The sequence below is a fragment of the Suhomyces tanzawaensis genome, assembly GCF_001661415.1.
Source record: "Suhomyces tanzawaensis NRRL Y-17324 unplaced genomic scaffold CANTAscaffold_5, whole genome shotgun sequence".
NCBI lineage: Eukaryota > Fungi > Ascomycota > Pichiomycetes > Serinales > Debaryomycetaceae > Suhomyces > Suhomyces tanzawaensis.
Window position 1 is genome coordinate 934583 of NW_017963640.1, and position 13084 is coordinate 947666.

At 44.1% G+C, this 13084-nt stretch overlaps 6 protein-coding genes across 6 annotated transcripts; 5 read left to right on the plus strand and 1 right to left on the minus strand.

The window, feature by feature from the left end:
• Positions 1 to 1020: 1020 nt before the first annotated feature.
• CANTADRAFT_7016 (uncharacterized protein) lies at positions 1021 to 3318 on the plus strand (the record flags this gene model as incomplete). Its single annotated transcript, XM_020211038.1, has 1 exon — positions 1021 to 3318. The coding sequence occupies one exon, from the start codon at positions 1021 to 1023 to the stop codon at positions 3316 to 3318; it is 2298 nt and encodes a 765-aa protein (XP_020063787.1).
• A 401-nt stretch (positions 3319 to 3719) lies between these two features.
• On the minus strand, positions 3720 to 3986 carry CANTADRAFT_53506 (uncharacterized protein; the record flags this gene model as incomplete). Its single annotated transcript, XM_020210222.1, has 1 exon — positions 3720 to 3986. One exon carries the CDS (start codon positions 3984 to 3986, stop codon positions 3720 to 3722), a length of 267 nt encoding a protein of 88 aa, XP_020063788.1.
• Positions 3987 to 4362: 376 nt separating this feature from the next.
• On the plus strand, positions 4363 to 6031 carry CANTADRAFT_90972 (uncharacterized protein; the record flags this gene model as incomplete). Its single annotated transcript, XM_020211756.1, has 2 exons — positions 4363 to 4419; positions 4514 to 6031. 2 exons carry the CDS (start codon positions 4363 to 4365, stop codon positions 6029 to 6031), a joined length of 1575 nt encoding a protein of 524 aa, XP_020063789.1.
• Positions 6032 to 6452: 421 nt separating this feature from the next.
• Positions 6453 to 8822, plus strand: UTP13 (Utp13p; the record flags this gene model as incomplete). The annotated part of the gene is made up of 1 exon (XM_020206852.1): positions 6453 to 8822. The coding sequence occupies one exon, from the start codon at positions 6453 to 6455 to the stop codon at positions 8820 to 8822; it is 2370 nt and encodes a 789-aa protein (XP_020063790.1).
• Positions 8823 to 9122: 300 nt separating this feature from the next.
• On the plus strand, positions 9123 to 10153 carry SPR28 (Spr28p; the record flags this gene model as incomplete). The annotated part of the gene is made up of 4 exons (XM_020206853.1): positions 9123 to 9146; positions 9203 to 9383; positions 9427 to 9649; positions 9724 to 10153. The coding sequence occupies 4 exons, from the start codon at positions 9123 to 9125 to the stop codon at positions 10151 to 10153; spliced, it is 858 nt and encodes a 285-aa protein (XP_020063791.1).
• A 1322-nt stretch (positions 10154 to 11475) lies between these two features.
• On the plus strand, positions 11476 to 13084 carry CANTADRAFT_101409 (uncharacterized protein). Its single transcript, XM_020206148.1, has one exon. The coding sequence runs from the start codon at positions 11518 to 11520 to the stop codon at positions 13012 to 13014; it is 1497 nt and encodes a 498-aa protein (XP_020063792.1). The 5' UTR covers positions 11476 to 11517; the 3' UTR covers positions 13015 to 13084.

The following is a 13084-nucleotide window of genomic DNA, read 5'->3' on the forward strand; positions in this document are numbered from 1 at the left end:
CACGTGCAATTGGAGTCCAACCGTCTTCCAGCTAGCATGATCCTTAGAGACCATGTTGTAAAGATTTTCCTTCATTAATACCTTACTGCGTGAAAACTAATACTTTGAAGTGGATTCTAGCACTGAGAGACCCAGGGAACCCTTCCGGCTATTTGAAGTGTTTGTCTATCGAGTAGATTACATGTAAGTAAAACTTCCTGCTAACGTGCCATCAGAGGGTCTATTAGATATAGTACTTCAAGACATCATTAAAGGATCTTTAAATGAATACGGTGGAGCCTATTAATACTTAGATTATAGCACGATCATACCTGAAGTGATACTATCCAACTAACACCAGAGCAGTGCTATGTCGAGTACAGATAAACTTGACAATAATAACTGAAGTAATACTCGTCCAACTAACACCGGAGTATTTCTATATAGGAGCTAATATTGAGTGATCCTCCCCTCCCAATTGTTTTCAAGGCACTAGTCTCACATTAACCTCAATTACATGTTCTGTATACGTTTCCTGAGCTCTGCGTACAAAATAACTACATCATCGATGGACAACTAGATCGGTAGACCTTGGCCAGGTTTGGGCAGAAGACTGCACCGAGTCTATTATTTTCAACCCCCTAACTTCGCTCTTGTCAACGATGGTTGGCAATGTTTTCGCGGTAGCTAACCTCCAGTAATTCCAACCCATTTTCCTGTAACAGCATCCTGCTTCTTTGTCCTATCAGACGTCATGACGGAAGAGAAACACCCAGTAGAACTGCTGTAGAATCACTCCATGGCGTCCCAGTATATTGGGTCACGTGACAATGCGTTTCAGCCAATGACCCCTCTACCCTTCCATACCTGTCACTCCACTTCTTCTTCCACATCCAGCGCCCTTTATTCCATCTTCCTTCCCTCCCATTCACCCACACATTGACCCACACATTCAACCGCCCCATCTTCCCCATATTTCCATCCACACACGTGACCCCGATGAGATGAAAATCCAGATTCGATATTACACCACCACCAGCCATGCTATCCCGAATACCCAGACCACCGCTTCGGAGGTCTCTTCAAACGGCCGCAGTTCTCTCAAACAAAACGGTTATACCATCCATAATCCTCGACCAGCTAAAGGACACCTCTTCCCTCGCTGCCCCAACTGCATCGATCCGTACCAAGAAGCAAATCTTCTTGAGGCCTGAGGAGTTCAGAGACAGGAGATTCAATCGTTATGTTGAAGATATAGAAAGATCCTCGAAGGATCTGCGCAAAGAACCCTTTTCCATAGCAACTTCAGACTTGTATCCGTCCACTCCAACCACCAATTCCTCTTCGTCCTCAGCCACAATAGAAAGCTTCAAGCCCACCGGAAATACCCTCAGTCAGATCAAGTACGACCAACTCAAGCTGGAGTTGGTCGATGCATTCAAACACTCGCAGTTGTCCAAGTACTTGAACGATATGTACTCGGAACCAGCGTACTCCAAGTTCAAGAAATCAAACAGAGGCAACAAGAGAGTCTTGGCAGAGAGAATCATCTCCAAGATCTGGGGAGTGCAACCATCAGGCGAGTTATCCATGGAAGACCTTCTTGTCACCAAGAGAATCAAATTGAACCAAATCCAGTTGTTTTTGCTCTTATCCGAAAATGGCTATATCATCAAATACTTGCAAAGATCGGGAATCAAGCTTTCCTTCAATATCAGAGACGATCAGATCGAGTTCCAAGGTACTTCGAACCAAGTCACCAACGCCGAAATTATTCTCAGCTCCATATTGAACAACACCCATAAGGAAAAAATTGATCTCTCCATCATCAAGCAATTCTACTTGAAGAAATTCGGGGAATTTTCATTGGCCGACCTTGGGAGGAATACCGAAGTTTTCTTCAACCGTCTTGATGAAGATAACTATGAGCTTATTACCCTTAATAACAACCAAATCAAAAGATCAAAGAGACTTTTGTTATGGCTACTCAACTACAATGAGCACTCTAAATCCCATTTGGTACTCCCAGATTCCACAGAGGACTTGTCTTTCATTCCCTACCAAGATGATGAGTCCTTGAGCTGGAACAACCGGAATCAAAACTTGTTCCTTCTCAAAAACTCAAATCAACAAGGTAATATTTCTAACAAGACCTTCATGAACGATTTACACCGCTTTTCTGATAAGGCTTTGAGCAGAGAAAGATTATCATACGAAAGCGAGGTTGAGCAAGCAAAGACATTGCCTCAGGAACGAGAAGAAAGTGTCTTAGAAGACGAAAGCTGGAAGCTTTTGGGCGAATTGGGAATTTTAGGAGACGAGAAGCCAAAGGACGAGATGGTATTAGAAAGCAAGAAGTCAGAGACTGAGTCAATCTCTGAGAATATAGATGATATCTACTCGAAGATCACTGATTTCACTTATAGAGACCGCCTCAATGGCTTACCGGATTCCAGGTTGAACAACCCCATTTTCACGGTAACTTTGGGGAACATACTCTATCAAGGAGAATCGTCTTCTGAGTTGGTGCCAAAGAGTCCTTCGAAAGACCTCTTGAGTGAAAACATGGACTTCAAGTTCAACTCCAATGTACCGTTGGTCAATGATGCTGTATTGTCGTTGCCATTATACGAGTACCCCGAACTTTCCATCAAGGAAGTGAACCATTTCTTGAACAAAGACCCGCACTCGTACGTGATCCAATTGAAGTTCTTGCCGTCTCCGTATATCGAGGCCAAAGAGCAAGGCGAAATCCATAACCAAATGAAATACCCTCCGGTAGAAATCTGGGTTGATCTCAACGACAGGTCCAAGCCTGATATTGACACCATGAACATTGTCACTGTCGAAGGAGAAAACAATTGCTACGTCTCCTTGCCAAACAGCAAGTCTGATATGAAGATCACCTGTCAATTATCTGGCAACTTGTTGGAAGAATCGGTGGAAGAAGAAAACCAGCATGTCGAGACCAGCTTGAGTGATATCCTCAACTCCACTCCCTCGCGTTACTCGAGATTCAAGTCGCAGCCAGGTATCAATACCTTCCTTCATAATGCTAAGCTTGACTTCAGTGGTAAGGTTCCAACGTCAATTCCATCCCACATCGACTTCAACATCAATGGCGAGGTGGTGAGATACCATTACATTAATGTGACCTACCGAAGACAAATGAATTTCTCCTGGAACGACCGGTTGGTTCAATTCAACATTGTTGAAGGAGGATCGTTGGGAGGAAGGAAGTTGGAGGTCAACTTTGTGGGAGACTTGGAGAGCATCGAAAAGGACGAGCTCGAAGCATTGGTCAAGGATGTCAAGGGATTCATTGCGGAACTCAAGTGAGTGAAAACTAGACCTTTGGACCAAGTGGTGAACTGTGAACGAATTGAGTGAACTTGGACTACTGGTGAGTTAAACATCAGCTCGTTAAATGGGACCAATTGAGTTAACGTGCACTAAATGGTGCTTCAGTTAATCAATTGAGAATATAATCAAGCTTGACTCCACCATCCTACCAATGGATCTGGAGTGGTCAGCTTCCTTCCCAATATGAATTGCTAAATATCCATCTTTACTGCAATGCTCTGGGAAAATTAACCCAATCTAGAAATTGGTGATTCCCACCATCCGTGCCTACACTGCCTCGCAGCTGTACATATTGCATACATGTATATATTACACTATAAATAGAGTGGAAACCCCATCCGTCCACCCTAGCACCATTATCCCGTAAGACTGTCATGCTACTTCTTGGACTCCAATGACTTGACATGCTTCTCCAAGTTGTTGATGGAGTTCTGCAAAGCGACCACGTCGGCCACAATCACGTTGTTGGCCACCTTGTACTCGTCAATCAAGTAGTAGTACGAGCCGGCACCGGTGACGGTGACCCCGAGCAAGAAGCCCAAAAAGCCGCCTCTGAAGGTGCCGACTTTTCTGGCGCCGCTGGTGGCGACGGTCGAGTATCCACGAACACCAGTTTTGGCGATTTGTCTTGTTAATCCAATCATGTTGTGTGAGTTAGCGAGGATCACCCAATCGTTCGATGTTGAATCTCACCAGGGTGATGCGGCACGTGACAGCACTATCTGCAGGCCACTCCTCCACCGTTTTAGCAACTAACACCAGAGTCCACCAGTGACAGCTGCTCCATCGATCCCTCTGCACCGTCTCAAGGCCCCACCAGTCTTGCATACAGCTTCCCCATACCCACCTTGGCCCCCATCGCCGATTTCTTGGCCGCACCTACTCAACTCCCTGCCTATCTCAGCCTATCCCGATAAGCAACAATCGACGGTTCCTGAATTGTATGATTTGTCTTTCTAGCTATGGATTAGCAAGTCGATTGGTGTCGAGATCCAGCACACTTCCGCTGGCCCTTCGGACATGCCACCAACACAAGGCCTCCACCATCTCGTGGGGCACAAGCGCTCTCACCAACATGTGCTCCCAGCGGGCATTTGCCACTAGTCGGCGTTCTTTGCAGCAAACCCACACCATTTCCAGATCGTTGCCCAAATCGAAGCCGTCTAGAAAGTTCCGTTTTGTTCGTGCCTCGCTTGTGTTGGTATCGATCGGAGGCGGTGTGTACTTGATCGATAGATATGCCTACTCATCGTTGTTGACCAGATCTGTGCGAGCCATCTACATCATGCTTTGGATAGCGTATGAGTACGCCATAGGCTCGAAGACAAAGGACCTCGACCATATCCACGAGCACACCTCGGAGGAGCTTCTCCGTCTTTTGAAGACGAACAAGGGTCTCTACATCAAATTAGGCCAGGCCATTGCTAACCAGGGTGCCATTCTCCCACTCGCCTACCAGGAAAAGTTCCCCAAGCTTTACGACGACGCTCCCATCGAGCCCTGGGAACAGATAGACACAATTCTCAAAAAGCACTACGGCCCCAGCTACGAAACGGAATTGTTTTCAAAATTCGACCATGTCCCCATTGCCAGTGCATCAATAGCGCAGGTTTATAAAGCTACTTTGAAAAACGGAAAAGAAGTGGCTGTCAAGGTGCAGCATGGTTATATTGATAACCAAATTGTTGTGGACCTCATGGTTTACCGGTTTGTGACCAGGATTTACGAAAAGATCTTTGATATACCTATGAGCATGTTTTCCCGGTACGTTTCTGATCAGATGTTGAAAGAAACAGATTTTGAATGCGAAATGCGTAACTCGCAAAGGCTAGCAAAAACGATAGCCGAAGACAGTACTTTGAGTAATGTTAATGTTTATGTTCCTCAGTCATTTCCAGAGTACACCAAGAGACAAGTGTTGATTAGTGAATGGATAGAAGGCGTATCCCTTGCCGACAAGAATGTGTTACTCGATCAGGGTTACGATTTGAAATTGATCATGACTCAGTATTTGCAAGTGTTCGGAAAACAAATGTTCAAATACGGATTTGTGCATTCTGATCCACACCCTGGCAATTTATTGGCAAGGTTCGATGCCAATGGCAAGCAACAATTAGTGATCTTGGACCATGGCTTGTACATTGAATTAAGTGAAAAGTTCAGAACAGAGTACTGCAAACTTTGGAAGTACATTTTTTTGGTTAATCATAAGGGAATCGCACAGATTGCCCAAGAATGGGGTATAAATTCTGCAGAGATGTTTGCATCAATGATTCAACTAAAGCCATTTAAGCCGATTAAAGATGTTCGCAATGACAAGCGGGACATGCATGAATTAATGAAGAACTTTATCGGAGATGAAAGTGCATTTCCTCAGGAGTTGATTTTTGTCTCTAGAACAATGAGAATGATACAGAACTTGAACCAAACATTTGGGTCTCCCGTCAATAGAATTAACTTGTTGACCAAGGAACTGATCAATGCCCAGGTTGCTAAGAATCCTTCGTTGCGGGATTACTTCGACTACATTAGAATACAGACAACCATGTTCATCAGCAGTGTTTTGTTTTTGGCAATTAGAGTCCGCCAGTATTTGGGAGGAGATCTGTATGGTGGTAAGGGCCAGGGTTTAGAGGACTATATTGAGATATACATGCAAAACACTGCTAAGTCCTTTGGTATAAATTAGCATAGACGAACTAGATTATTATGTAATGAATTACGTAATCCTTTTAACGACTGTTATGGAAAACTCCCACCAGAATTGTATTAAATTGTACTTCCTTGGCTAACAAATACCGTGGGACTTCAGCTGTCTCGTAAGCAGAGGATACGGTACCTGGCCACTCTGTAATCCATAGTATTTGTCCTTCTGGTATCCGCCATGCGAGTGGAAGTTTTTACTTAATGGCACATCTTACAGTAATAATAATGAGTCCACCTCCAGGGCTACTTCGCGGCTCTTGAACTGTCATGTGCTTCCTCTTCTCCGTTATCTCTTAAATACCTTCCATATCATCTATCTTCGGTATGCGTCCCACTCTCGCGCACGTGATCCCATCTCCATCTCAGCAAAAATTGAAAATTCAACTCACTACATCATCACCAACATGGATCTTAAGTCTACCTTCAAGAACACGGACATAGAGCCTTTCTACATCGGTGGTACCTCAGCCACCGTCTCCGAAAGTGGTGAACTTCTTGCCACTCCTATTAACGAGGATGTCATAATAACCAACCTCATCACCAACGAGATTGTCCACAGGATCGAAGGTGATGGAGAATTGATAACAAGTTTAATGATGACCCCTGATGGAAATACCTTAGCGATCTTGTCCCAGTCTCAACAGTTGCGTATTTTTGATGTGGAACAAGGAATTGTCACCAAGAACTTCAAAATGTCATCTCCAGTATACATATCAACTGTCGACACCACTTCATCTTTATTTGCATTCGGAGGTTCCGATGGTAGTATTACCATCTGGGACATCGAGGGAGGGTATGTGACCCACTCTTTAAAGGGACACGGTACCACTTTGTGTTCGTTGGCATTTCACGGTGAGTTAAATTCCACTGAATGGAAGTTAGTCAGTGGTGACATCATGGGTACTGTGAAGGTTTGGGACTTGGTCAAGAGAAAATGCACCCATACAATCAATGAACACAACTCTGCCGTTAGAGGTGTGGGATTCGACTCCACTGGTCAATTTTTAATCACCGGTGGTAGGGACAATATCGTCATTATCTATAAAGCACCATCTTTCAAGCCTGTCAACACCTTCCATATCAAAGAACAAATCGAAAATGCCGGTTTCATTACCTTAGAATCAAATCAATACTTTTACACCGCTGGTTCTTCAAATACCCTCAGAATCTGGGACATAAATTCAGGAAAACTTTTGGCATCTTCACCCACACCATATGAGACTAATGAAGAATTGATGATCATTGACGTCATAAAGTTGCTGACCAACGATTTATTCTTGGTGATAAGTGATCAAACCTTGGTCGAACTTGATCTCTCCCAGTTCCATGACCTTGACAAGGGTGGGATTGAAATTCCTATTGGCAAGAGAATTGCTGGTAACCATGGTATCATTGCTGACCTCAAATACGTCGGACCAGAGAAGAACTTGATCGGTTTGGCCACCAACTCGCCTTCGTTGAGAATCATAGATCCTACCAGACCACTTGAATTAAGACTTTACGAGGGGCACAAGGACATCCTCAATGCTATTGATGTCTCTAGTGACGGTAAGTGGATTGTCACCGGCTCCAAAGATAATGAAATAAGACTTTGGAAATGGGATGAGGTTGAACAAGACTTCACCCATCACACCTTGTTCCATGGACATGCTGGATCAGTCACCGCTGTCAGTTTGAGCAAATCCAAGGACTATCCTGAATTCATCATTTCTGGATCTGCCGACTTAACTGTGAAAAAGTGGAAGATTCCATCTCAACCAAACACAACCGTCAAATCATCCGAATACACAAGAAGAGCACATGACAAGGATATCAACTCCATCGATATTTCGCCAAATGACGAACTCTTTGCAAGTGCTTCCTACGATAAATTAGCCAAGGTATGGGACGTTCATAGTGGAGAGACTATCGGTGTTTTGAAGGGACACAAGAGAGGATTGTGGGACATAAACTTTTACAAGTATGACAAGTATATTGTCACTGGTAGTGGTGACAAAACCATTAAGGTATGGTCATTGAATGACTTCACTTGTGTCAAGACATTCGAAGGACATACCAATTCTATTCAACGAGTCAAGTTCTTCAACAGATTGAGCCCACAGGTCATCTCTACTGGTGCAGATGGTTTAGTCAAGATTTGGGACTTCAAATCGGGAGAAGTCTTGAGGACGTACGATCAACACGACAACAGAATCTGGTCGGTGGATATCAAGGAGGATGGCCAAATCTTTGTCACTGCAGATGCTGATGGTAAGATAATTGAGTGGGAAGATAACACCGAAGAAGAAATCAAGCTTAAGGAGCAGGAGGACAAACATAAAATCGAACAAGAACAAACATTGGCAAACTATATCCAGAACAACGACTGGTCTAATGCTTTCTTGTTGGCTTTAACCCTCAATCACTCCATGAGAATGTACAACGTGATCAAGTCATGTATTGAGCAAAATGAAGACACCGAATCTCCAATTGGTTCCACTTTATTGGAAGAAACCATCGCACAGTTGGACGATGAACAGTTGGTGACCTTGTTCAAGAAGATTAGAGACTGGAATATCAACTTCAAGTTCTTCGAGATCAGTCAGAGATTGTTGGGTGTTGTGTTGGAAAGAAACCCTCCATCCAAGTTGATGGAAATCAAGGGTCTCGTCAAGATCATTGATTCCATTGTTCCATATAACGAGCGTCATTTTGCTAGGTTGGATGACTTGATTGAGCAAAGTTACATGTTGGATTACACCGTGGAGGGAATGGGTTTTACTGCCGAAGCGTAAGTGAATTAATGAGGTGAAATGATAGAGCACCGGGCGATAAGTATTAAATATGAATTAGCCAAACGTATCAAATACATAGAATTAATCAGGACTCCATTATGTAGGTCTAGTTACAGAAGGCTACCTTCCTAGCCAACAAATGCTCAGAATCTTAGAGAAATTTTTGGGCAATCCAGCCCGTATAAGTTGGTCGGTTACTCCAATTTCAACTACCGCTGGTCGCTTTGCTTGTGTTGTTCTCAAGAATTCTCGTTTTGCTCGAAAACAGTGAAAATTTGCACCCAATTTCAAACTCAGACCATGAGCGGCAATAGCAACAAATTAGTATGTTGAAAGTAACTTGACAAGAAATGTCCATGAAGTTCTCTTACTAACTTCAGCTTGCGACTGAGCAGTTTCGGCAAAGAAAATTGAAGGAGAAAGGGATCAATCTTAATGTGCTAGTGGTAGGCGAAAACGGAGTGGGAAAGAGGTCATTTATGAACACTCTATGCAAAGGCGATCACTACACGAGTGACGTTGCTGAATCGGACACTTTCCTGATTGAAATCAAAGATATAAGTATGTTGTAGACTTAGAAGTGTGACGTCTGTACTAACTCGAGTTGCTTACCTCGAAGCAATAATCCCGATCAAGTTACGAGTAGCGATGACTCAAAACTTCGGTTTCAATTTGGACAATTATAGCAATATTGACAGTCTCGCCAGTTTTGTCGATGAAGGCTTCCGGAGTTTTTTGGAACAGGAGATCAAAATCGACAGAAATCCCCATTTTGTTGACAGAAGAATTCATGTGGCTTTGTACTTCATCAGAACCTCAGGGAGAGGGTAAGTTACAGCTCCAGAACGTTTGAAAGCATCGATCATCTTGGTCTCTGGAACTTGAATTATACTAACTATAGCCTTTCCGAGTTAGATCGTGCTTGCATGAAGAAACTAGGCCAAAAAGTCAATCTCATTCCCATTCTAGCCAAGGCAGATGGCCTCACAGACGATGAGCTTGAGTTGAATAAGTTCCAGGTAATGAAATCTATCCATGATAATGATATTCAGATATACGATTTTGCAGATTCCAACTCGTGCTCTGATGAAGATGAGCAAATGTTCATACTATCATTGCAACAAAAAGTGCCCTTTGCGGCAATCAGCTCAAACACGGCAGATTACAAATATAGGACAACCGATTGGGGCACGATTGTTCTAGGGGATGAACAGAATTGTGACATGGTTGCGTTGGAGGGTGTGCTCTTCTGCTCCCACCTTGAACAGTTAAAAGATACTACGTCAACCACTAAGTATGAGCAATTCAGGGTGCAACGGTTGAGAAAATGAGTCGATTCTATTGATGGGGTGAAAACTCCCCATATCTGCTTTATCGAAGTCCTGTCACCTAGCTACTATCTGACCCTGTCAATTTCATACTCGCCTCTTAAATTGAGGTGACTTACTAATCGCAATCAAATCCGCTATTACTCAGAACTATGCTAATCAACTCTCACGTCCCGCGTATGCACCGATATTTTGAGGCGTGTCTAGTGGCTATTCTTCTGTTGGGAATGGTAGCTTTTCTCCTGGCTGGAACTCTATTATACTTTTAACAATAAGAACAATAGAATTTCAGCGAACAAACCACGCGACCACAGTTCGTGTCACAGCAAGCAGTATTGTAGATATGTATATAGTGTAGGGCCCTCCCATCCGTCTGTTGGTATCCATTACATCTTCTATCCACGTTAACCATGAAGCAAGACTACGCTCCGAGCCTCACAGCCTCCTCCATCACCGAGCACAAGCACTACAAATTAATCAGAAATACTGCCATTGCAGTTATCATCATTCTTGTTGTCTACCTCACAGGCTCATACGGGTATGAACTACACGGAGAATACACCTCCGACAAGGATCACAAGGAGTTCCAACAATCAGGAGGAAATATTTAGGGCAAGGATAATACAGGTTAATTAATACACCACTGTAGTTTGAGAGCCCCAAGTCGATGGGCAGTAAGTAAGACTCAGCTTCAGCAGGCAAGGGTCCCTCTGTAGTCAGCAGACATGTCTTTCATGGTCCTGGAAAAGTCACCACATCCAATTATCTGGTCAAGATAGGATAGAGCCTCGATATTCGGCTAGCTACTCACATACTTCGTAAACTAATCAGCACGCATACTTTGAAACACCTCCCTCAACGGTAGTGGAGCAAAGAGACATCCTTTGCAAACCTACTCCAGCACACTTCTGAGTTGCTGTGGGCCCATGGCTCATGCTCGTAAACACTGCCGTAATCTTTCTAGCTCGACTTTTAGACCTTACATCAACCACTTAGTCAACAGGAACCAGTTATTCTAGCTATTTTGGGACACAAACTTTGCATAATTCCACGGGGCCCATTCCCGGTGCCGTTCCCTCTGGGCTAGATGCCCTGTCTAATTCTGAAACGCGCCACCTTATCCACTTCACTTCTTTGCGAGTGCTCAATCGGGTAATTATTGCAACCACTGAAATTGTAAGCGATTGAATAATAATTGAGACGTTAATTAATACATAAGCTCGTTTAATAAGCTTATGTTAGGCTAATGGCTGCGATAATGATTTTGGGGATCCAATCCGGTATTATTCATGAAACGAAACCGCAACACCTGGTTCAGGTCGAGACTATAAAGACCACAATGGAACACTTTCTCCAGACAAACAAAGATGTTATTCAACTTTGGTGCTACCTTGATCTTCGCTGCTAGTGTCTCCTCGGCTGCTATTCAACAAGCAAATGGGGCTCCCAATATCTTAATGAAAAGGGCGAACAAGCAGTGTATTCCGAAGCCAGCCAGTCTGGTGCCAATTTCCTCCACCGTTACCATCACGCATGTTTCGTCTACCACCTCCACTGCCACTCTGAGTTTGGGCACTGATGAGACCCAAGGCTCATCGGAATTAGCCTCTTCGTCCTCGTCCTTTGAGACGATAATTTCCACCGTATCATCGGCGTCTCCAGCTGTCTCCAACACTATTGTCAGCACAAGTGCTTCAAACGAAGCATCAACTAGTTCTGAGCCTGACTCGTCCCTGGTGGCTCCTTCCTCGGTTGAACTACCCTCAATTTCGGAGACTGTTCCAAACCCTACTACCTCGATAGCCAGTACACCCACAGCTAGTGAAACCTCATTAACTCCACCAATTGAACCATCGAGCACACCAGATGTTGATGCTTCTTCGAATCAGACACCTACCTCAACCACAATAGCCACTACCCACTCACCAAGTGAGTTGACTTCTTCTACTTCTGCTGGTCTCTCATCCCCCTCAACCTCCATCTCTATCTCGAGCTCTGTCACATCGTTTTACCCCACGTCTGATAGAACCAGTTTCCAGGAAACAACTTCTGATTCTGCAACTGATACCAACCAGAGCTCAACTGAGAGCTCTACTCCAATTCCATCTCCAGAAGTTTCTTCTTTAGAGAGCTCAACGCCAGTTTCAAGCCCAATTACTTCAAGCTCGGAAATACCAACTCCACAAAGTTCGTCCCCAGTTTCTACTCTGGCTTCCTCAACTTCGGAGAGCTCAACTCCAGTTTCAAGCCCAATTTTAACTCCTACTACTATAAGCTCGCAAAGGGCCGCTTCTAGCTCTTCTTCGATTTTGGATACCTCAATCACTTTGAGCTCTTCCCAACCCACCACTTCGTCCTTACTCTCGACTTCTTCACTTCCTCCACCTTCTCCAATCTCTCTTCCTTCCCTTTCTCTGAGCTCCTCAAGTTCTGCTGTTTCTTCTGCAACTTCTGACCCATCAGCAACTCTTCCACAATTACCCCCGACTAGCAGCTCCTTCATTCCTTCGACCCTCACCTCCGTTTCAACCACTCGTTGTGAAGAATGTCAATCGTCTATTACAGTATCCAGTGCTATTTCCAGTGTTCCAACATCTTCAGACGAATGTGAGGAACCCTCTCCACTGGCTCCAACTACCGTCATTTCCATAATTTCTAGCACTTCTGAAGATCGTGAAGAGCCAACCAGTTTGCCATCTCTGAGATTGACCAACACTGGTCCTACCAGTACCCAAATCACACCTAGTCTGACTGCAGTGGCCCCTTCGCCCACACCATCAACTTCTAGTAGAATTACCCGAAGACCAGGTAATCCCATCACGAACACATCCACCTTCCTGATAGGAACAATCACGATCATCTGATTGTTCTCCCTTGCTTCTGAGCCAACTTATTGACTGGACTAGTTCATGCTAGACTAATAGACCATTCTTT